We start from the raw sequence: 23,323 nt of genomic DNA on the forward strand, positions 1-23,323 counted from the left end.
CAATCCTGAGCGTTACATTTTGAAACCAGAATCTCCCAATGTTCAAAATGTTCAATAATCCACTTCCATTTGATCTACACAGCACAGAATCACAAAATAAATCATCTCAGAGCACATTAAGGCCAAAACGTCAGAGAGAGAAATGACTGTTGAATGTGAGCAGCTGACCGGAGAAGTCTGTTATCTGCTGATAAAGATCCTTCTGTCTGATGTTAATGTGCTTTAAGAGGAGAACACTTCACCTTTTCACCAGCTATTGTTCATGTTGTTATCAGCTTTTATCTGACTGTGTGACCCTGCAGGTGATAATTCAACTATTTAGTGCTCATGCTCACACAAAGCCTTTATCAGTTAATACAGTAGACCTGACACACTGTAGAAAAGTGCTTTGAGCTGTATAGATAGAAAACTGAAATTCTAATTTCACAGGGAAAAGGGTGAAAATTAAGCCTACTGCTCCTTAAACGCTGACAGGTTTTTCAGTGTTTTCATTTTTTTTCCGGTCCAACTCAGCCGTTGTTTTTTTCCCAATAGGATTACAGAGTAAAGAAAAGGAAAGAGCAGCAAGTTTTTTGAGAAACTTATGTTTTACATTAAATGTTTAGGCAAAGCAAATACAGAAGTTAGAAAAATTGGAAACATCAAGTTGATTTTCTTTAAAATGAAGTTACAGCAATGATCATTTGAGAGGACATCCAGCTTAAACCGGTGCGTTAATATGACTTGTTGGATAAAACTGGCTAAACTTAATTCAGTTGCATTTCACTTATTGAAGCAATTAATTGGATTTTGTCTTTATGTAGGGCAGGACGTGTTTTAATCATTTTTAGTTGAGTTTTTCGTGCCTGAGAACTTATATATGTCATTTAATTGCCATGATTATTTAACTTCCTCCTCCTGTAAAAACAACACAACAAGGTTTTCATGTGAATATTTTTATCTGACGCTGAACCAGAACACAGATGACTGACGGCTCGTGGAAAACAGTTTGCAAATCCTCCAGGCCTCAGAAGCAAACAGAACAAGGGCCTCGGTGATATCTACAAATGTACAGACTCTGAGGACAGAGGTGTGTTTCAGGAGTTCATGATGGTCCTGCTGCTGTACACTCCGTGGTAGTAGTTGGTGTCGCCGTGAGCCGGATCCAGGCCGCTCTTGGCCGCCAGAGCCCCGGACACCGGGCAGCCGCCGTAGCCTCCGTACTGCACCACCGGCTCCAGTTTGTGGTGCTGCGGCTCGGACATGAGGTTGTTGATGGAGAACGGGTGGTTGAAGGGGTAGTGGTGGTGGTACAGGTCCGGCTTCAGGTGCGCGGCCTCCGGCAGCAGCAGCGGGTGGTGGTGCGGGGGAGGCAGCAGGTGTTGGGGGTGAGACAGCGGGGAGGGCAGCGGAGCTTTGACCCCCTTCGCCTCCGGGGCCGGAGGCGAGGACGGGGACGGGGAGTGCGGGGAGTCCGAACCGGAGCTGCTGCCAGTGACAGAGCCGCCCTCCGAGCCCTTCTTCCCCGCCGCCTCCCCCTCGCCGGCTCCGGGCTTCTTCCCGCACTTGAAGCGCTTCTGCCGCCGCAGGTAGCAGCCGTTCTCGAACATGTTCCCGGAGTCCGGGTGCAGCGCCCAGAAGGAGCCTTTGCCCGGTTTGTCCGGTGACCGCGGCACCTTGATGAAGCAGTCGTTGAAGGAGAGCGAGTGTCGGATGGAGTTCTGCCAACGCTGCTGGTTCTGCCGGTAAAACGGGAACAGGTCCATGATCCACTGGTAGATCTCGTTCAGCGTCAGCATCTTGCTGCCGGACTGCTGGATGGCCATGGTGATCAGGGAGATGTACGAGTACGGCGGCTTGGCGTGCGTGTAGCTCCTCCGGTACGGCTTGGACTCCCGGGCTCTGATGCTGCAGGCCTGTCCGTACACCGGGCTCATCACCGGCATGTTCCCGTACGGCGGCGGGCTCATGGGGCTCATGCTCGGGGGCAGCCCGGCGCCCAGGCCCGCCATCCCGGCCCCGGGCTGCACCGCGGCCCCGGGGCCCTGCGGCATCCCGGTGGGCACCGAGGGGCCGCTGACCCCGTAGTGCGCGTTCATGTGGCCGCTGCCGGTCATGCCAGGCGCGCTCATGTAGCTGCTCATAGAGTTCATGTTGCCCACTGAGGGGTAACACTGAAACACAGGGGGGCAATTAGTTAGATTAACAGGAGAGTTTAATATATGAATAAATTCTTTTCAAATATCAATCAGTTGATATTAAAAAATCACAGCTGCAGAATTGAGGCCTCCAAAAATAACCAAAATATCATCATCTAATGGCTGAAATGAACCCATACTAAACAAAAAATAGTTTTCTTTGAAACATGTTTCTGTATTATCCTGCTGATTATTTTTAATTCAATGAATCATTCTAAATTAGTGTCAAATGTCTGGAAACTATAGATGTATGGTTGAGGTTTTTCTTCACATAATTGACTCAAATTATTTATTGATTATCAAAATAATTGCTGATTAATTTTCTGTTCTGATTAATTGACTAAATATTGAAGTTTTATGACCATGCATTTGAATTGATTTATAATGAGCCTGGATTTAGTCCAGCTGTAATTTTATTTTATATTCCTTATGTATTTATTTTACATTCCCTTTGTCATTTATCTTGATTGTTTTTGACATCATCTTGTTGGATTTTATAATTCATTCCTATAATCCTTTCTGGACTCTCTAAGAGCCACATAAAAAAGCAGTTTTCTTGTATTTGTGTCACACAGTAACCTTTAATCTCAGACTTTCTTGCTTTATTTTTTTTTTGCTATGTGTTAGTCCCATTTTTTAATGTTATTTGTCTACATTAAACTCTGAACTGTATGCCTGTGTTTGCCTCTCTGATACATTTAAAACATATTATTTAACTTTTCAAAAAGAGCTTAGTTAGGAGCTTAGATGTTCGGTGCAAGATGTTGGGAATTTCTCAAGTCCTCCAACCCAAAAAGAAAAAAGAAAAAAGAAAAGATATGCATGTAAGAATTACATGATTCTCTCCAGGAAACATCAATGAAAATTCTGTTTTCATTTGCTCCACTTTTTAAAAAAATCATTTTGGTAGTTTCTGAATTGTCCTTTTATTTCCCTCCTATGTAAACATATTCCACATTTATTTTCTGATCCTGTTGATTTTATATTGTGTCGTGTGAGACCCTCAAGCTCTGGTTATCCAAATGAAGAGCAAAAATAATACTAAATTATAATAAATAATGAGCATATGAGCACTGTCTTTTTAATTCCACAATATGAAGGTCTGAATGCAGTTTCAAATCTCTCTGTCAACAAATTGAAGTTTTATTTTATAGACAAACCTTATCAGGTTGCTAATAGCGCCTAAATTCCCAGAAAAATCAAAGAATAACTCTGTGTCAATATCACTATTATTACTATTAATGTGAGGTTTAAGTCATTATGATCATGACGATCTTTCATTTTCTTTCTAGTTTGTTGACACTTGCATAGTCTCTTTATAACATATAAAACACAACATTTAAAGGAGGTTTCATTTAAAATCACAAAGACTGAGCAGCAGTTTACAACCTAGAAAACGTAGTGTTTCAAATTTCACCTTTAAAGTTATATTTCCAGAACAAGCAAAACTTCCATTTAATAATATGTGCCTCAAATACCTGCTCAGTTTCACCAATTCACCATTATCTCACGAAATATGTCTAATTAATTCTATTAGAAACTGAAGGTTTGGAACAGAAACGTGCCCAGAATGGCTTGATGCAGAGCTGATCTCTAATTTTAACAGTGCAAGAATAAAAATCACACTAATAAATTCTAATTAAACTAGCTTTAATGGCAGATAGAATAAAAATGAGCCTTAAATTCTAGTTAAACACGACGCGGCCTGTATTGACCCTTAAGTTACATTTTAACCTTAATTTAGATGTTTATGCCTCTGATGAGTTTCTCTGTTTCCTCTGAGGGTGAAAGTTTCCGCCTGATCAATATTTAATCCCAGAGTCAACATTCCGGCTGATAACAGCTGGATGAACCCGGTAAAGTCACGGACCTCGGTGTCTCCGTAGTAGTAGCTGCTGCTCCAGTCCGGGTGCTCGTGTCCCTCCATTTTAACGGCGCTCAGCATCCTGCACGATCCGGTAACCGGTTCATCCAAACGGCTTCACACGAGGCGGGAAAACAGACGCTCCAACCCGCCTGTCCGCAGCGAGCTGCCGGTAACGGGCCGGTGGAATCGTGGATGTTTATCTCCGGTCTGACTGACAGCTGACTGACTGAGGATCTGAGGCTCCTCCACCTGCTGCTGCTGCTGCTGCTGTTGACCAATCAGCGGCCCGCCTGCCACGGCCGGACAACATCCGGGGCCCCGGGCACAAATGTGAAGATGGACCCCTGAGAGGATTACCATACAGGACAGGTTCATTAGCACACAGAAAACAGCTAGAACGTTATTAAATTTGAAGAAAAATTGTCAAAAAATCTCAGGTAGTAGATGCCTAATGCAAATAGTTGGTATATTGTTAAATATTTTCCTAAAAAACAAACAAACAAAAACTGTGCAAGCAAGAATGGTTTAATTCTGTTGCATTCCAAAATGGTGAAAAAAAACAAAACTTAAAATAATGGCAAGTAGTTGTTAAATAAAGATTTTTTTGTTTTCCAAATATACAGTCAAATATGTTTAAAAAATTTGCAAAAATATACATTTTTGATATGAACATTACTTACATTATTTGTTTTTTATTTGTTTGTTTTTACAGTTACTATGTAAATTTTTTTTCGCTTTTTATTTCACTAGCTTTTATCTGCAATTTAACAAAACAAAATCTGTAAAATTCCAGTAAATTGTTCAGAAAAATACAGTGAAAAACTTGAAAAAACATTCACTTTTACAGTGTAGTTTACTGGTTTTCTGTGATTGTAAACTGATGGGTTGGACTGGTAATCACATAAAAAGAAAAAGATAAGAAAAAACATCTGAATATTTGGTTTCAGGGGGGAAAAATTGTAAAATTCCACATTTTCTAGACTTTTATGCACTAAAATTAAAACTATTAACGGAAATAAGTGCCAATGTATTGATAATATAAATAATTATCGGTTGCAGCATTGATGGTTAAATTTATAGCTTTTCTCCATGAAATGACAAAATTTTTTGCACTTTGCATTTAAAATTGCTTCTTTTACAGTGATCTTTTGCACTTTTAAAAAAAAAAACAATGGAACCATATTTCAGTATGTTAAAAAAAACTGAAGTTTTAATGCACACATGGTGCACTTTACTGTAATATTGGTTTACTGAAAGACAATTTTATTAATTACGAAACAACAATAGCACTTATTTCTGTAATATAGGCCTGTTTTGCATAATTGTAAACTTATGTACTCAGAAATAAACAGTTGATGCTGCTTCCGCACACCAGGAGGCGCTGCAGAAAGATGTTAAGTCACTGTATGTTACTAATATGGGCTAAACGTCAGGCTTTCGGGGCTTCTGGAGGTTTGTGACCCAGGAATAGTTTCTTATTGCCCAGTTTGATAAAGCAGCCTTGTAGCCTTTCTCCATCCCTTAAGCTTATAACCAGATTTAAACATGATATTATCACCTTGGTGTGGATGGATTACCCAAAAGATATATCAGACACTAAGACCAGATCAATGCCTATATTAAAATCTCTGGACTGTGCATTAGAACACTTAGAAACACGCACAAAAGCAGGCATACAACAGGAATCAACCCACAACACTAGTCCAATAAAGCATTTCAGCTCCTCCTGCAACAAACCTGCAACATGCCAACTATCCTCTTTCATGATGTGGTTCACAGTGCAGCAGAGAAGAGACACAAAACAGAATAACAATAACAATGACAATCATATTAATAGTAGGAAAAGATCCAGGTTTAGGAAAAGATCAAAGATAGTTTAGTGACTCTCTCAGATTAAGGTGAACAAGGTCCTCAGCCTTTAAAAGATATCTGGGTCTCCCACATTAAAAGGAGCTTCTTGTTTCTTACAGTTTATCAGTGGTAGAGACGGTGCTGAGACACTTCTCTTCAGTAAAATTAGCTGTAAAAATACTCCACCGGAGGTAAAACACTGCTGTCTAATTAAAGTCTGCAACATGGCAAACGTACTAAAAGTGAATGCTGTGCAGCCAATGTTACCCAGAGCTCAAAGCAGCACCTTCACAATGCTTGTTTTGTAAAACCATCAGCATGAAAAACTACAGATGATCAAAAATGGATTAACCCTGTTAATCCACTGTTGCAACAATACAACATCAGTTTTATTATATTAGTGTTAAGGATAAGGATAAGGATAAACTTTATTGATCCCACAGTGGGGAAAGTTCACTGTTACAGCAGCTCCAAAGTGCTTTGTGTTTTTATATATGTGTATATATTATATATTTAGCTTTATTTTATTTTATTGCTCATTTTTTTTCATATTTGGGCCTTACAGGATTAGAAGACAAAGCAGCAAATCCTCACATTTGAGAAGCTGCAATCATTCCGTTTATTTTAAACCCACATGACTATCAATTTAGATGCACTGACTGCTCTAGTTGTCACAAAAGTTGAGTAGTTTGATTTTCTAGCCAAGCATCACATTTTCTAGCAACTCTTTAGCAAAAAACTTAATTTCATAAAGTAGCTCAAGTGCAATATTTCTCTGTGACATGTAGTGAAGTAGAAGTAATGTGGCGGCAAAATCCAACAGCGCCTCAAAGCTGTACTTCAGGCAGTACTGCAAAAAAGATTTTATTTAATTTTTCTTATTTTGAGAACAACAGTGTTTCCAATCCATTTATGAAATGCAGCCACACAAGATCCAGAGTCTTCACTGAACTGTGTTTGTGTGAGCATCATATATACAGACCAGTGTGTGATTCTAGAGAATCCCACAGTCTGAAAGTGTTTCTGTCGCAGGCAGAGTGGAGGCTGTCTGGTATCTTCCTCCTCCTCTTCCTCCTCCTCAGCTGCAGGCTTCGCTGTTTGTGGTCTGACAGTGTGTGTTTACCTGGTGGTGAATCTGAAAGGACAGACGGCCGGCTGAAGTCGGACCACCATGCTCTCTGCACACACATCGCTTGTTTTCCCTCCTGCGGATGTCAAACAGCCACAAATATTTCTCCTGTTTGTGAGTCACACAGAACGACTGTCAGGAGGCGGGAAGATTTATTGGAGCTGCAGCTTAGAGAAGAATTTAACTCACCTGCAGAGGATCGTTAGAGATGTACACGAGTTAGGCGGTATCTGCTGAAAAATAAAGGATCATATTAATGGAACTATTTCGTAAAATATAAGGAAGAAGAGGTGAAAATTATTTTGCAGGGCTTCAAATTGAGACAGAACAGAAAAATGGGGATGGGAATTGAAAGGGAAACTGTTGTCATAATGGATGAATATAAAACATCTACGGGATTATGCTGCAAAGTTAGTTTCCTTATTAAAGGACACATTTTTGGACATATTTTGGACAGAAACTGAAATCTTGGTTGCAATGTATCTCAGACAGCCCCTCTGGAAAAAATGTGATGAAAAACAACATTTATTCCCTGAGGATCTTTTACGTTTAACAGCTAAGCAGTGATTACTGTCCTATTCCTGCAAATACAACCACTAAATATAAAACAGTTGAACCAAATAAAAGTGACATAAATAGGAGTTTATTATGGAAAAAGCCACTTTTGTAGATACGTTTTCACCAGCATCAGCCACAGAACACACTAATGGTTTGTTAACAGTAACTGATGTTTGGTTTCTTTTTGAATTTCAGATCAAAACACAAAATGTGACAAAATACACTATAGCTTCAGCTCTTAATTCATGATTTGCACTACCATTCAAGAGTCACTTAGAAATGTCCTTATTTTTGAAAGAAAAACAATTTTTTCAATGAAGATAACATTAAATTAATCAGAAATACAGTCTAGACACTGTTAATGTGGTAAATGACTATTCTAGCTGGAAACAGCTGATTTTTAATGGAATATCTCCATAGAGGTACAGAGGAACATTTCCAGCAACCATCACTCCTGTGTTCTAATGCTACATTGTGTTAGCTAATGGTGTTGAAAGGCTAATTGATGATTAGAAAACCTTTGTGCAATTATGTTAGCACATGAATAAAAGCATGAGTTTTCATGGAAAATATGAAATTGCCTGCATGACCCAAAACTTTTGAACGGTCGTGTATATGTATATAACAATCATTTTATATTAAAACAAACTATTCATAAAAACACACAAAGGTTAAAGCCATGCAAGGCTGGATTACCAACCAAGCAAACTGGGCAGCTATCGAGGCCCGAAATCCCCCCACCAGATTTGCTGCGTTTGATTTGGGTTCTACATATTTGATTAATCAAATCCAAAATCAGTAACAAATGTGCACAGCTGAAGTACAACAGCAGCAACATCAGGTTATTCACCTTCTTCATCACAGCACAACTGTAACGCTGAAATCTACAAATTTTGGCATTATTAAAATGTCTGACAATTATTTTGTTTTATTCATTTATTTAGAATTAAGAAATAGCTGCTTTCCCTGAAATATGTCAAAATATAAGGAATATCTTACATGTTGTTCAGTCATTTAGTTATAAGATCTGTATGGTTCTTCATCAGAGCTGACCACAGTTGTACTGTTTCAGCTGAGTGTCACTGATTCTTGCTGATGATTGAATGAAACTTCTGAAAAATGTCAAAGCCAGGCAGTGACTGAAATGTCACATGCAGGTTTCCACTGCTGAAAGACGAAGGTCGTCTGGATTCTTTTAAATATATACTCTGGCAGTAATTTTCTATAATAACAGGTTGTTTGGTGAATAAAATGTCAGAAATAAGTGAAAAATGTCAATCATACATATCCAGATGTGATGGTGTAGGAACCGATAAGGTCGTTTAAAAACACTGATTCTGAAAGCATCTCCAGAATGAACCATCTGGATGAAAAATATTCTCTCTGCTCAATGATTAAAATGGTTTTGACATATTTCACAAGCTTCCAAATCAAAACAAAGATTGTTGCCGACAGAAAGCAGAGCGGCTATGTAGGAAAACAATTTAAATATCTTTTTAATCAGACCTGCAGAACTACATCAAGTGTTAACAAGTTTTGTGATTTTACATGGAAGTGACATCAATGTCATTCTTTCTAACAGCCAGCAGGGGGCAACTTTAAAAAGATGTCCCATTGTACAAAAGTCTATAGGAAAATTGTTCTACTTCTAACCCTGATGTTTTATCTCAGTAAACATTTTCCTGATAACTTTATGGTCTCAATCGCTACTTTGAAAACTTTTTGAATACAGCACAGCGTTCGTTTAGTAAGTTATGGTGCCATTTAGAGTAAAATAGAGGATAAAGCGGAATATGCTACCTTTCATTTATTCCATACGCTTTCAAAAGCACGGTAGCAGCCAAATTCCAAAACTCGAGGCTTCAGAATATCAGTCCACAAACCAGTGGGTGGCGTCACAGTTGCTACGTCCATCTTTTATATACAGTCTGTCTTGAGACATGCTTTACTTGTATTTATTAAGATTTCTGCAAGTGTTTTTTTTAACCATATCAATGTGAATATCACTATTATATTGTTCATAGTATGAAGGTAAAATAAATTATCTATTGTATCACATTTCCAGGTGTATGCAACAGTAAATCTTTATAATCTAATTATTTAAATTAATATGACCTGAATATAGATATGCAGCAGAAAACGGATAGATGGAGTAACCACAGAGATTTGGTGCTAATTTTTATTTTGCATCAGTCATTTTTTAAAGCAAATATTCTAAAAATTTCCTAGTTTTTCCAATAAAATAAGAAGATTTTTGTTATACACTACCAGTCAAAAGTTTGGGCACACCTTCTCATTCATGGTTCTTATTTATTTGTATTATTTTCTACATTGTAGATTAATACTGAAGATTAACATTTTTTTGTTTACAACATAGATCCATATATATTCTTTTATAGTTTTGATGTCTTCAGTATTAATCTACAATGTAGAAAATAATTAAATAAAAACCATTACCTGAGAAGGTGTGTCCAAACTTTTGACTGGTAGTGTGTATGAGATAGAAAACGGCATTTATTTGAGTGTGGGACTGATGAGAGGACAAAAAAATAAATAAGCTGCAGAGGAGAGACAATATTTGACACTTGCAAAATTTTAACACATTTTTATATCCTTGGAGGCCTTAGGATTGAATTTAATATTTTGAAAATACTTTTCCAGACCTGGAAATATTCTGTTTCATACTTATCTTTTAGTCAGAGGACTCCTTTGAAAGTCCTTTGCCTCCATCAGAAACTTAGGTTTTTGTGACTCAGAATAACAAATACTGTCCTTAGTTTATACCTGTAACACTGCTGAGACCTGCTGAAACCATCCACACACAGAGAGAGCAAAGAGCAATTATCTGATTTTTATCAGATAATCTGCATTATTGCTTTAAATGTTATTCTTTAAAAATCCAAATAGTTTGTTTAAAAGAAACTTGTAGTTATTTCGTTATGTTGCACATTGTGACTTTACTGACACCTGCTGGTGATTTCCTAAAACTACAGCAGAATGACAAAAACCTTTTTTATTTCAAAGTATAATTATTAAACTCGGAATATATCTGGAGACACAGCACTTGCACATTTATTTTATCGATAATGTGTTACTAATAAACCAGGACAATCAAACATTTCACCCTGTCATCTTTAATCATAAATGTATAACACTTTAGTTACCATAATTTTGAGCAAATAGCTATTCTTGGCTGGATATAGATTTAAAGAGATGTAAAAATGTAATAAATTGTTAGTTCAATTGAATTTAAAGACGATGATTTAAAAAAAAAAAAAGTCGATGCGCTTTTTAGGTGATTTGTACCTCCGAGCTTCCGTACAATGGTAGTAGCTGTTAGCTGTGATTGTACAACACAAGGACAACAGACCCGTCACCTGCCAACATTTCACGTTATTTAAGCAGCTTTAAGTTGTTACTGAGTTGTTTCTTCTACTGTTAACCTAAAGGTGAGTTAATTTAAGAGTGAAGAACGCAAACTGGACGTTAAACATATTTAAAATTACAGCTTGAGTTAAAAATGAAGGCTGAACGTGTTTGCTAACTTTGCTGTGTCATTTCATGCCTCGAGATTATAATAGAAACTTTCCATTTCTGAAATATATTCACCGTTAGGCGACACCTGCTGTTATATAAAAAAGCTAAAACCCTAAAAAAAAAAACCAGATTTATTCAGATAACATAATGCTCCAGCTGACAGGAGAAAGATGAGGACAGACTGTTAATGTCAGTTAATGTTGTAGACAGAGACATTGTTTCCACAACTTCTACATTTATTGTCCAAGAAACTGTATCAGACAGCTGTGGATGATTATGTCCAACAATGTAATCCTGGAACAACACCCCACTCACCTCAATAACCTCTACATCATTTAATGCTTCAGAGCTCTCTGTGGTTTAATAGTGTTCACTTTGAGGATGTATTTTATGTTTGTCTGGTTAAAAGGTAATGAAAACAAAAATAAAAATTAAGTCACCAAAGTTGTTCTCTTGCTTTCCTAACTAGTAGATTTTCTTAATATACTGAAGTGAAATCAGTCAGTGAGGTGAAAAGAAGAACAGCTTTACCTGTAAGCCAGTTTTCATCCTTGTCAGTCTACATTAAGTTGTGTTTCTGTGTTGATCTTCCTTCAGATGCCTCCCAGACCTCTGGAGCCTCTGGCCAAGAAGCTCATGAAGGGAGTGATCGTTGCCGAGCTGCTGGGCGTCTTCGGGGTTTACGGCCTGTTTCACATGATGAACAACAGTCAAGGTATCAGCGTGATATTAGGAAGCACTCATCAGGGTCAGACACATGATGTGGAAATGTTCTGGATCTTAAAGCGCAGTACATCTGATGGAAATTCCCGTTTTATTTCTTCCACTTGCAGATTTCAGGAACACTATGAACAAGAGATTCCCATCAATTCTAGAGGGTAAGCAGATGAAAATATTTTTTATCCTGCAGGATTGGATACTTGCTACAGAGCGTTAATATATTACATTTTATTAACAGTTAATGATATCCCAGATGCTAATAATTACATTTTAATGAGCCTTAAAACCAGAATCAAGGTCAAGTTATTAGTCATAACTACTTAGAACTAGATACCACATTTATTTATATCTAGCATTTGTTTACTGAAGTTCAGACTTTACCTGAAAGTACTTTCTCAAGCCAGAACTCACATATTTAACACTACGGGTAATGTGTTTTTTAAAATTACACATTTTGGTGGGAAAAAGCAAAGAGTACTATAGTTAGTCGAACTATAAATTATGAAAGTATTAATCTGGTGTTTACAAATGTAAGAACTGCACCACAATCGGAAACCGGCTGTAATTTTAGTACACATCTGTATAAAACACAAGCAGTATAATTATGAATTTTATTTATTAGAGTTACAATAGATAGAAAATCTGTTGGTTGTGTATTAAATTGGGAAATCTGTCCTTAATCATCTACAAACACAAATGTCACCGTGACAACTGTCCGGCATAAAAGTCTTAAATTTTACAAAATCTAAACACAGCTCCTCTTCAGATCAGATGTTTCTATCTCATTGAAGAGAGAAAAGTCATTAGCAGTGAGTGGCTTTAATCAACCGACAGACTGGATTTGAAAACCAGTTTCTGCTTGTCCGTTTCCTCCCAGTTTACTACAAGTCCAACGAGTGGGCGGGAGTCTACGGCATCCGAGAGAGAGACCACCAAGTCTGGTCGACCAAACAGGAGTGAAGACGTCCGCCAGTGGAAAGACCACATCGTCAGCTACTTCTTCTTCTTCTTGTTCCCGAACGTCCTGCCTGTTGTCCTGGGTCGGCCGAACATCGTCTTCTTCTTGTTGAACATGGTCTTCTTCTTGCGCAGCGTCTTGGCGTCGCGGCCATGGATCCAGTCGTCACGCTGAGCCTCCCACTTGAGCTGCTTCAGACCTGCAGAAGAGAGGAACAAGATCATTGCCTGTAAAGTGTTTTATCATGAATCTGATGGAACAACACAGTGGAAAGGTTTAAAATGTTTTAAACTACACCAGGTGCTTGGTTTACAACTTCCTCGACCTACGGCTTTTCGTGGTTAAATCACTATCTCCCATAAATTTATTAAGAAAGTCTTGTTCCATCTTTCCGACGTACAGTGTTTGTGACGTCAAAACAAATTTGGCGCGGGAACTAGTTGGTGAATGAAAGATGAATACGTCAGCGCTATACGAGGAAGACGGCCTTGTTTATATTTACCAGTTGTACCACATACGTCACAGTATGTGAGTTCTGACTTACGGTGAAAATCGTGTTACGTCACACCGTAGGAACGAAATTTCGACCTAAGACAAGGACCCCTGTACTCTTCAATCATATATGTGGGTTGATGAGTTGTAGGTTGTTACCATCAATGCTCCTGTTCAGATCCTTTTTAATTTAATTCAAGTGTCAATGATGTAATTTACATAGAGTTAGAGCTTTATTATTTACATTAGAATCAAGTAAAAGGGATCTCTGAACAGGAGGAGTAAAACCAGCAACGATGGAAACCTGTTTCACTGCCAATATGTTAATATTTCACTGAGGGAAACATTACAGGAATTATTGTGATTTATTGTGAGTGTTTGAAGCTGAATGTGACTGATGTAAGTGATTTTCTCTCTGGGGAGAAGTTATTAAATGCGGCTGGTATCCAGCAGACTCACTAAAAGCCTTCCTTTGTCTACTCTTTCTTTAAATTGTGTTGCTCAGAGCTTTACTTACTTAACTGTATAAAACCTGGTAAACTGTTTACAGATCTACTGGCACTCAGCACTCTGTTCTTCTTCTTCTTCCAAAAAAACCCAAAACACATGTAACTGTAAAATAATCATTACTATAAAAATTCAAGTACAAAAATCAGAAATTTCTGCACAGGGTTTCTGGTGAAAGTTAACAGACTTTATTTCATACATTTTCAGCCCATGGAGCTTTTAAGGCTATAATATAATAAATTTGTCTATCTTTTCCACTTGCATATAGCAGTATTTTTTAGTACAGCTCATCCAGTAATGTGACCCAGACCTTGATAAGCAGCATCCAAATAAAGTGCAGACTAACCAAATGCAAATGTTTTCAACTAGCCTCAATACTACAACAGCATAACAACATTTCTGAAATTCAGTCATGGCTTTTGGATTATGTGAAATCTTGTGAGTCGCCCCTGATGCTATGAAACTTAAAACAGGTGCTTTAAGTCTGTAACAGTACCGGACGACTTCAGTTTTTGTTTTCTCGTCCGTAGCCTCAGCAAGACATGATAATATGAAAGCTTTATATCTTACCTGCTTTGTCTCGGTTGGCCATGGCGTTCAGCCCGATGTTGTCAAACTTGGAGCCGGCGTTCTCATCCAGCGTGGAGCCAAACTGAAAAAATCAACATTACAATCAAGCTTCACATCTGACACAGTCTGAAACATTTTCTTTGGATGCTTACATTTTATTTTGAGGTATTTTACATGACAAAATAACAAAACCAACAACACCACATCTTTACACAGCACATCGTTAGACAACCTGTTGCTGGCAAATATATTAAAAAGAGAAAGCAGTAAAAGAGAGGAGGTCAATCACCTGCTAATGTTAGTATTCAAACAGTTACCAGGATGTCTATAAATCTTACAGTCGTAAATGTGTTAATGCAAAACTAAATCCCAGTTTCTCCTGTACAACTCACCTCTTCAGCAGAAGCAAACATGGCTGCACTTTTTTCTTTCTTCTTCTTCTTTCCCTGTTTAGAACCTAAAGGAACCAACAGTCATCAACCTTCAGATTAATAAAATCATTTTTACAAAGTTACGCTCACAAAAGCAGCAGGCCCACTGTTACCAATAAAAGCTGAGAAAACAGATGTAGTAAGTACTGCTTATGATGTAGAAAGTTTATTTCTTTGTACATGAAATGAAGCACTCACCTAAAGATCCAGAGAAGTCGAGCTCCTCTGAGGATTTTCTCTTCCCCTTCTTGGTCTGAGGAGTGATGTCTGGAGCTTCCATGTCGTCGTCGTCGGAATCTGCAGAGAAGGGGCATTTTTAATAGTTTGATTTTGATTATTTAGTGCAGAAAAAATGGACAACTACTGAAAAATGACCAAGTATGTTGACGGTAAAAGCACTTTTACTAATATGACAAGTAAACCAAATTCCTTTTTATGGTATTTGAGTCTGTATGAAGATGATAAGTTCAGTATAATTAATCTTTCTTTTGTATCAGGGCATTATTTAGGTTTAGCTTTATGTAAGCATTGGATAATATACACATAAATATCCAACAGATTACGTAGCCTAATAGTACATAGCACAGTTAAGATGCTTCCATATTAGATCATTAGTTGTAATAACACAGTATTATATATAAACATCACCTGAATGGGACATTTTCTGACATTTTTGTATGGCGGAGCTGCTGCTTTCAGAAACGGCCTTTAAAACTTTTCAACACATCTTTCATTGGTTATCTCACATTTTACCTAAAAATGTCTTAATTTCTCAGGGATCAAGAGTTCAACTGGAATGAAAATTTAAGCATGTGAGTTTGTACTAACCTCCAAACGCAGCATCACCATCCTCCAGCTCTGGAACTGAAAGAACAAGAGAAAGAAAGATATGATCACACACTCACTCAGTCATTCAATCTGGATTAAAGAATGTACAAGAATATGGACCAAACTACATGAACACAAGAATATAATCTGACATCACATCTATATAGGATATGAACGTCTCAAATTTGAACATGTATTGTGGAAACTGATCTCTATATAGCATAAAAAACTAATATTTTAAACAAGGTGTGTTTATTAAACCTATATGCACTTTTTGATATTCCCTACCTTCATCATCATCTTCATCTCCTCCATCAAGATCCATGAACGTCCCTCCTTCCTCGTCCAGCTCGTCTCCGAAGTCTTCCTCGTCCATGCTGCCCAGAGACACCTCCTCATCATCCAGGTCGTCCACGTCTGAGTCGTCCTCATCCTCGTCTGAGTCCTCTGCAGCTTTCTTGTCTTTTTTGCTCTTCACGTTCCTGAAACACAAACATCGATGGGGAACAGAGGAAGAGGAGAGGAATCAGGCAAAACGTTGTGAACAAAGATGAAAGTTTGTGGCCCATCTGAGGCCGTAATTCTGTCATTATACACCAAAGAACAAAGCTGCTAGATGGATGTGAAGTGTAGATGTGTAGTGACCAGGACCACCTGAATCATTTAGAATAACATCCACAGTTTCCTTGTTTATAGTCAGAGAAAGTAAGCTGCAGAAAATGGAGCTTTATCAGGGTTCCAGACTCACTTTTTCACTGGTCGCACCTCCCACCTTGCCAGTGACAAAACACATTACTTGCTGAACACTTTTTTTTTTCAATAGACACACAATTTACCAATGTTCCCTAAACGCCCCACATTGCAGGCTGTGGTAGCTGCTGCTTGGTGCTCAGACGGTGCGTGACCAAAAATTGATCTGAAAAAAGTCCAACTAGGGCGTTCTAATGTCTGATGTGTCCCAGATGAAACCAAAACGATTTTTTTCTGACATGCAGCCTTTTCTATGAGCAGTACATGTAGTTGCGCTCTGCATTTCACGAGAAGACCGCATTAAATACCGCAGTACACCAAAGTTATAACAATACTACTTTCTACCACTGTGGTTAACACAGTAGCTGCCTGTGCTGGTCAGAGCGACACTAAAAATGACTCGGTGTTAATTCTGAGACACGTAAGGAGTTGGAACTGAGGTCATTTTTGGTGAGTTTATTGTCGGGCAAATTTTGCTCACAGATTATATGAAAAAACTTGAATGTCGAGTTGAGTTTTGAAGCTGATTAGAATAAAACTAATGTAAACACACTGTTTCTGAACAATGAAGAACAAAGAACGCACAGTGTGCCAAAACTGAAGACACACATCGATCTTGACTGATGCATTAAAATGAGAATAATACTGTGAATCGATTACATGTGTGGCCAACAACATCTTGTATATTTATATTTATGGATTATATGTTCTCATCGTGGCCAGATGTGGACAAAAACCTTTGGTGAATAAAGTGCACAGTACTGGAGAGGAGCTGTGTGATGTGTTACATTTTTTTTTAACACAGAAAACAATCAGGTTGCTTAAAATAAACTGGTCGACTCACCCTGCAAAGTCCAGATCATCAACCCCCAGGTCGGTGAAGTACGAGTCTCCCTCACAGGAATCTGTCCAAAACAAAGTCAGAGAGCATTTTTAGTTTTCAATTATCTATGTACAGGATACATTTGTTAAGTTCATTATTGTTTTAAGCTCAAAGCAAATAAATGTTCAAATGATTCTTCGTGTAATGACCAGTTTTATCCTGTAACCCTTGTGTGTGTGGACACCAGCATCTACAGCTTCTTTACATGGGAAACATGTTCTAAATATTAGGTCTGTATGGACTGTATGATAATAACTTTTTCCTCTGTATAAGCACAGCATTTTAGCCAGAAAAGACTGAAACTTGGTACATTTGTGGACTGGAGATGTGGGAACCAGGAAAGGTAACATTTCAAGAATTTATAATTCATATTATATTAGGTTACTAGAAAAAAAATCAAGTGAATTTAAGGGAACGAGTGTCTTTTTAAGCTTAACTATGGTTCTGTGCTGTCTGTGTAAGAAGTTATTCTCAGCAGAGGAAAGTAGAATCAGACAGAAGTGGACTCCAAACTGCTTTTCCTAAATTTTATTTCAATGTTGGATTATTCAAAATCACCTGCAGATTTCAGCAGCACCTGAAGAACTTTGGTTCAACCCACAGAATAATAAAACCAGACTCTCCACATCCATCTTAGTGTCTCGACTCACCGAGAAGTTTCTCAAACTCGTCATCATCCACGTCCTCCACGCTCTCATCGTCGCCGTCTCTTCGTGGCCGACGAGTCTGTTTCTCCTGCTCGTGCTTCTTGAAGTAGCTGGTGAACAGAGAAAATAAAGTTTGAATAAGATGGTCGAGATAAAACAGAACTAAAAGATTTTTTACTTGATTTTAAATTAGTAAATAAATGCTGAATTTTATCCATCACTTTCCCGTAAAAAAAAAAAAAAAAGTTTCTGACTCACCGATAGAAGAAGATTTCATCCACGGGAATTTGACTTTCTTCTTTAGACAGAAACTCTGCACAGTTCACTGAGAGGAAAAACAAAAAAGTATTAATAAATGTGTCGTCAATCAACTGGTGTCAAAAACCAAAGAAAAGTTGAAATTTTGTTTAAACTCACCTGGCAAAGAGTTGACAGGTAACCTCTGTTTGGACATCATCGCTGCAGAATCGGTGTTTTCTGAGGAGTAAAAATATAAAACGGAATATTAACTTTTTCAAGGCTTTGATTTTTATTGATTTCATGACTTTATCTGTAGATTTAACAGATATTTATATTGTTCTGTAGCTGAACATGAATAAACACTGTATTTAGAAAAGGCCAAGTCAGTGTTTTCACTTTAATGTGCTTTTTATGCAAAGTTTTATAGGCAGATTAAAAAACCTGTAAAAATGGGTCTCTTTACTTTTTGAATCGATCTTGCATCTCTTTTTCATTGTTCTGCAGCTCTTTGCTGCTCATGTGAGTCTCTTTCTGGTTGTTTTGCGTCTCTTTTTGTTGGAGTCTCTTTACAGTCATTTTGCATCTAGTTGTGTTTGTTGCATCCTTTTTATGTACATATAAACATGAGGTATATATGCAATATATTTCAATAGTAAATATGGAATGAAGTTTGTATATATTACGTTTTCCTTTCAGTTGTTTGGGGTTTCTGAAGACGAATCGATCCAAGAACCTGATGAGGGTGAAATCCTGCAGAGGGTCTCCAGAGTACTGGATGGAGTCTCCCTGCGGGAAGAGAAAAATGTTAAATGTTTACAAAAAGAAACAAGCTGCATGTTTGCCTCTAAAAAAATACAAAACCTCAATGACATGAGAGGCATGTGAAGGTGTTTTACCTGCAGGATGGTTTTTGCAAACAGCGACACCGAGGGATGGAAGTGCAGAGCGAGCTGCAGAGAAACAAACAAAAAAACTGTTTAGAAAACTCCCAAACTCAGCTCACTCACTTATTATTGACAAAGTATTGTGCCGCTCCCCTCCTCCGTGTTTGTGACATTGACAACAGTACAAGCAGCTGAATAGACCATCGGTAGCTCCTGTTTCTAAAGTACCCATGCATATTCAGACAACTGTCACTGAATTACTGTGACACTGAAGAAAACCTAAAAGCAAGATGACTCTCAGGCAGATTCTGAGCAGTTTTTCCCTCATTATTCCTCAGCAGATTTGTTTGTGCTTAATTGCTGTGGTTTGTCTTGTTAGATGCTCTGCAATTTTAAAACAGGCTTTTAATGAGGATAGTTTGCTTCCCGTTATGTTCATGATGGGTTTAAACTGCATTAGTTTGGATGAGTCAACGTCTTTGTGTTCATTGTGATGTTTGTTTGTCGTGACGCACCCTGTGCAGCTCCCATAATGTCGTATGATCGGCGCCGCAGAATAACGGGTTCCTGTGCAGCGGGTCGTAGCTCTGCATGCTCTTCCCGCCTGCAAAGACAAAGCATAAGTCAGTATTAAAACAGAACAATGGAGAACATCTGCTATTCGTTATCTCAGAAGAAACGACTAACCACAAATAATTTGAAATTCTTTAAAAATTTGTATTTCTTCAAAGTGATGTGATGCATAATCTGCATTTTTGTGCATCTGCTAATCAGATAAAACCTGATATTGATCTTAAAATTGTCAGGATTAGTTTGAAAACAGAGACAGTGTGAAATCTGCATCAAATCATGGAGAGAAACATGAGTTAACAATGTTTTTCTGGTTGTAATAATTATAATTTTACATAAAAAAAATACAGCAGCTCCCTCTACAGTTAATAATTTTACTTAACTCTGGTGGACGAAACATCTGCAACACACAGAAATGTCGGACATTGATGAGAGCGGCTCACAGACCTTCCAGGTTCTGGTGATGAACCCATGATGCCGTGGGTTTGGCCTCCTCTGGCTCTGCACTCGTTCCTTCCTCCAGTTTGTCAGCGTCCACAAAGCGCTCTTCTCCATCGTCATCATCATCATCGTCACCATCTTCTTTGTCTGCAGCGAGGTCTTTGAACACCTCCTCCTCACCCTCCTGAGTGAACACAGCAGGAAGACGAGTTAGAAATCGACAGTAAAAATGGCCTAGATTAAAAAAAAAATGCTTTTAAAAAAATCAACCAGGTCTTAGAGAAGGATGGAAGGAAAAGAAGAAAAGAAAATTGTTATATACAATTTTTCAAGATAATTTTTGTAATAATAAAAAAAAATCCTTATACTGTATATTACTCTATAACTATATGTAAACCTATGTGTGCTGTATTTGCACCAATGTTGTGTCAAATGAACATTCTGATGAGGTTCTCTCACCCTTTCCTCCTGCAGTAGGACCTTGAGGCCCGGTTTGGACTTCATAACCTCAGACACCAGGAACAAAGCTCCGCAGGCGAAGCTGGCGTTCTGCTCAGCGCTGACCTGCAGGAGCCGCTTCACGAAGGCTTTGACCCGCCGCAGGGCCACGTCGGCCTTCAGAGATTTGTAGATCAGGTTGAGGAACATGTTCTGTCTGGAGGACGACGACAGCCCGGGGTCCAGCAGCTTCCTGCAGAGAGGGGGAACAGCTTGCATCTTCATTTCATTTCATTTGAGCGCAAATATACATTCTTCATCAACTGTGTCTTTCATCTCCATTAAGGCTGTATGATGAATAATTAAAGCACAAATTAAACATTCTGGCTGTGTTGTGCCTCATATTAGTCATTTTGTATTTATTTGCACTGTTCATTCTCATTTAACAATCATTTTGTAACATATCTTTAATAGCATGTACCACTAAATTTAAATGCATCTCTACCCATAAAGGCAGGGAGGATGTTTTTACCTGTACAGAGTCACGTAGTATCGGTCCGACACGCTCTGCTGGGAGTCCATCACCTGGAACAGCAGCATCAGCGCCTGCACAGCCGTGTTGAACTTCACCAGGTGAACCACTTTGAACAGCGTGTCCAGCTGCTCCTTCACCTTGTCGTCCGCGGCGCTGGCGTAGGGATACGCCCTGTTCACGCCCGACAGCAGCGCACTCAGCATCTTCGACTCGATGTCCTTCTTCTTGACGCAGGCCCGGAAGAACGAGAAGTAGACGGTGATGAGCTTGGTGGCGAGCTCGGTCTCGTCGTGGCTCAGCATCACCTGGCTGAGGAAGCAGATGGCGTAGTACTGCGCCTTCGGGCTGATGTTGGGCCTGAACATGAGCCGCTCCACCTCGCAGCACACCACCACCTTCATGTTGGGGTGTTTGTGCAGCAGTGTCTCCAGCAGGTACGATGCTTTGGCTGCCGTCTTATACTCAGGGTCTCCTAGTTTGTTGACCACCTGGATGAGGAGCGCCTTCTCCTGCTCCGGACGGTTGCACAGCAGCTCGTGGGCGGTGGCCAGCGCCTTCGCCTTAGTGGCCGCCACCGTGTCGTGAGCCATTGAGTCCAGAGCCACCACAAACTCGGCCACATGGTGCTTCAGCTGGTGCTCAAAATACCAGAGGACGAGGCGGCGGTCACGGGCGTCGCGGTTGCCACTGGCCTTCTCCTCCAGCTGGTCGAATGGATGCTGGGAGAAGGTGCGGAGTTTCCTGTTCTCAGGCAGCAGACTGGACAGCAGCAGCTCTCGAAGGGTGTCCATCGCCATCAGACCCATCCGCCGGCTGCCCTTCTTCTTCACCATGGACACCAGGTTCTCTACGTGCTCCAGCATGTGCACCGGAGCGTCCTGGATCAGAACCGTCATGGCAGCCATCCTGTCTGCCAGCACACCGGAGGAGACGACCGTCTTCATCCAGGTGGAGTTGGCTCCTTTCTGCAGGCTCTTCTTGCTCTTGTAGATGTTCACTTCGGCCTCAAACAGCCGCTCAGCGAGCGTCTTGTACTGGGAGACCAGAGAGGCTTCCTGCAGCTCTGACGAACCCTCGGCTGAGTATTCCAGCTCAAACCATTTCCCCCCCGGTTTGATCAGCAGGACCTGCCTCTGCTGAAACTCAAACACATTTGTATTCTGCTTTACCTTTTTCCCAGATACCTGAACTTCTTTTGTCACCTTCACCTTCTGTTGGCTAACTTTTGGCTGAGCGCTGGTAGACTGTTCCTCTGTTGACGATTTCTTGGTTTTGGCTTTTTTACTCTCCTTCTCACCAGCCTCAGCACTGCTCTCCGGCTCATCAGTGATGACCTGCTGTCCGCTGTACGACCTGATGCCCAGTTTGGTGATGAACTTCTCCAGCTCACCGTCCTCCAGGTCGTCTATTGCTCCTTTCTTACCTCCATCAACGAGCTCCTGATTGTCGTCAATGCCGGCAAGGAAGACGTAGTCAGCCTGCAGATGGAGGCGAGGAGAACAATGTAAGAAAGGATTAGATTAAAGTGTTCATAAAGGGCCTTTTAACAACCACACCCTCCCCACTCTGTCACATAGTGAAACTCTGTAGTCACACAGCTGAATGAAGCACCTTTTACTGAGGTGTAGGGTATAAACACAGCAGCAAGCTTCAAGACGAACTTAGTTGTCTCTCTAGCAGAAAAATAAAACTAACTCCCCATAGTTTTTGGTGATTTTTCTTTCTATTGTAAATACTTTCTTGTTTTTAACTCTAAAATGCTCAGTTTATTTCAACACTCACTGTAAATATGCAATATATTACAACAAAATGACCACTACTACTTCTAGACTGTAGTACATTTGGTATTAGGCACAGTGCAGCCTGTACGTTGCTGACTTAAAGGTTAAAGGCAGTCAGGTTGTATCCAGTAAACTCACCTGTGTTCCTCCGAGTCGTAAAACCTCCTCCAGACTGAACTCCTCTTCATCTTTATTCGCTTTGTCTCCTCCTTCATCTCCTGCTAAATCTTCATCCTCCCCCCCGCCGCTGTTTTCAGCCTCCGGCTCGTTATCTTCAGTCTGAAATGTCATTTTATCCGTCGCCTTGGACTTCTTGCGGTGCTTGTTTTTCGCCGCCATGCTGCCACAGCGTGAGGAGACGTGACCCGGAAGGAGAAGGAGGCACTTCCGTAGTAGGGTTGCCAGATTTGAAAGTAGAAAAAAAATTATTCCAGGAGTAAAATGGCATAGACAGTTTTTTAAATTAAATATTAATTACGCCGAATTCAACATTACCAGTTGTAGTTTGATATGTATTATTATATGTCCA

The 23,323-nt window shown here is 39.5% G+C and overlaps 3 protein-coding genes across 4 annotated transcripts; 1 reads left to right on the forward strand and 2 right to left on the reverse strand.

The window, feature by feature from the left end:
* Positions 1-919: 919 nt before the first annotated feature.
* LOC111569976 (hepatocyte nuclear factor 3-beta-like) lies at positions 920-4,189 on the reverse strand. Its single transcript, XM_035949132.2, has 2 exons — positions 4,048-4,189; positions 920-2,153 (listed from the first exon to the last, which is right to left on the reverse strand). Exons 1-2 carry the CDS (start codon positions 4,120-4,122, stop codon positions 1,077-1,079), a joined length of 1,152 nt encoding a protein of 383 aa, XP_035805025.1. The 5' UTR covers positions 4,123-4,189; the 3' UTR covers positions 920-1,076.
* A 74-nt stretch (positions 4,190-4,263) lies between these two features.
* LOC111583188 (protein CEBPZOS) lies at positions 4,264-13,756 on the forward strand. Of its 2 annotated transcripts, none has more exons than XM_055016098.1 (4): positions 4,264-4,413; positions 11,717-11,834; positions 11,953-11,997; positions 12,717-13,756. In XM_055016098.1, exons 2-4 carry the CDS (start codon positions 11,717-11,719, stop codon positions 12,797-12,799), a joined length of 246 nt encoding a protein of 81 aa, XP_054872073.1. In that variant the 5' UTR covers positions 4,264-4,413; the 3' UTR covers positions 12,800-13,756. The 2 variants fall into 2 exon arrangements, with proteins under 2 accessions (XP_054872073.1, XP_023147924.2); XM_023292156.3 differs by lacking the exon at positions 4,264-4,413 and adding an exon at positions 10,916-11,031.
* On the reverse strand, positions 12,437-23,166 carry cebpz (CCAAT enhancer binding protein zeta). Its single transcript, XM_023292155.3, has 17 exons — positions 22,933-23,166; positions 21,011-22,491; positions 20,500-20,731; positions 20,047-20,224; positions 19,545-19,633; positions 19,042-19,095; positions 18,829-18,931; positions 18,323-18,382; positions 18,164-18,230; positions 17,909-18,015; positions 17,220-17,280; positions 15,914-16,107; positions 15,626-15,661; positions 14,996-15,094; positions 14,759-14,823; positions 14,367-14,448; positions 12,437-12,996 (listed from the first exon to the last, which is right to left on the reverse strand). The coding sequence occupies exons 1-17, from the start codon at positions 23,131-23,133 to the stop codon at positions 12,833-12,835; spliced, it is 3,273 nt and encodes a 1,090-aa protein (XP_023147923.2). The 5' UTR covers positions 23,134-23,166; the 3' UTR covers positions 12,437-12,832.
* Positions 23,167-23,323: the final 157 nt, after the last annotated feature.

This window comes from Amphiprion ocellaris, chromosome 12 (genome assembly GCF_022539595.1).
Source record: "Amphiprion ocellaris isolate individual 3 ecotype Okinawa chromosome 12, ASM2253959v1, whole genome shotgun sequence".
Lineage (NCBI taxonomy): Eukaryota > Metazoa > Chordata > Actinopteri > Pomacentridae > Amphiprion > Amphiprion ocellaris.

Bases quoted from the DNA above. Each gene is read 5' to 3' on its own strand.
- cebpz (XM_023292155.3), bottom strand. From the start codon at position 23,133: ATGGCGGCGAAAAACAAGCACCGCAAGAAGTCCAAGGCGACGGATAAA. The intron at 15,095-15,625 runs GTTAGTACAAAC...CCTTCTCTGCAG, and splicing joins TGGTGATGCTGCGTTTGGAG to ATTCCGACGACGACGACATG. The intron at 14,449-14,758 runs GTGAGTTGTACA...TGATTTTTTCAG, and splicing joins TGTTTGCTTCTGCTGAAGAG to TTTGGCTCCACGCTGGATGA.
- LOC111569976 (XM_035949132.2), bottom strand. From the start codon at position 4,122: ATGCTGAGCGCCGTTAAAATGGAGGGACACGAGCACCCGGACTGGAGC. The intron at 2,154-4,047 runs GTCCGTGACTTT...CCTGTGTTTCAG, and splicing joins ACTACTACGGAGACACCGAG to TGTTACCCCTCAGTGGGCAA.
- LOC111583188 (XM_055016098.1), top strand. From the start codon at position 11,717: ATGCCTCCCAGACCTCTGGAGCCTCTGGCCAAGAAGCTCATGAAGGGA. The intron at 11,835-11,952 runs GTATCAGCGTGA...TTCCACTTGCAG, and splicing joins CATGATGAACAACAGTCAAG to ATTTCAGGAACACTATGAAC. The intron at 11,998-12,716 runs GTAAGCAGATGA...GTTTCCTCCCAG, and splicing joins ATTCCCATCAATTCTAGAGG to TTTACTACAAGTCCAACGAG.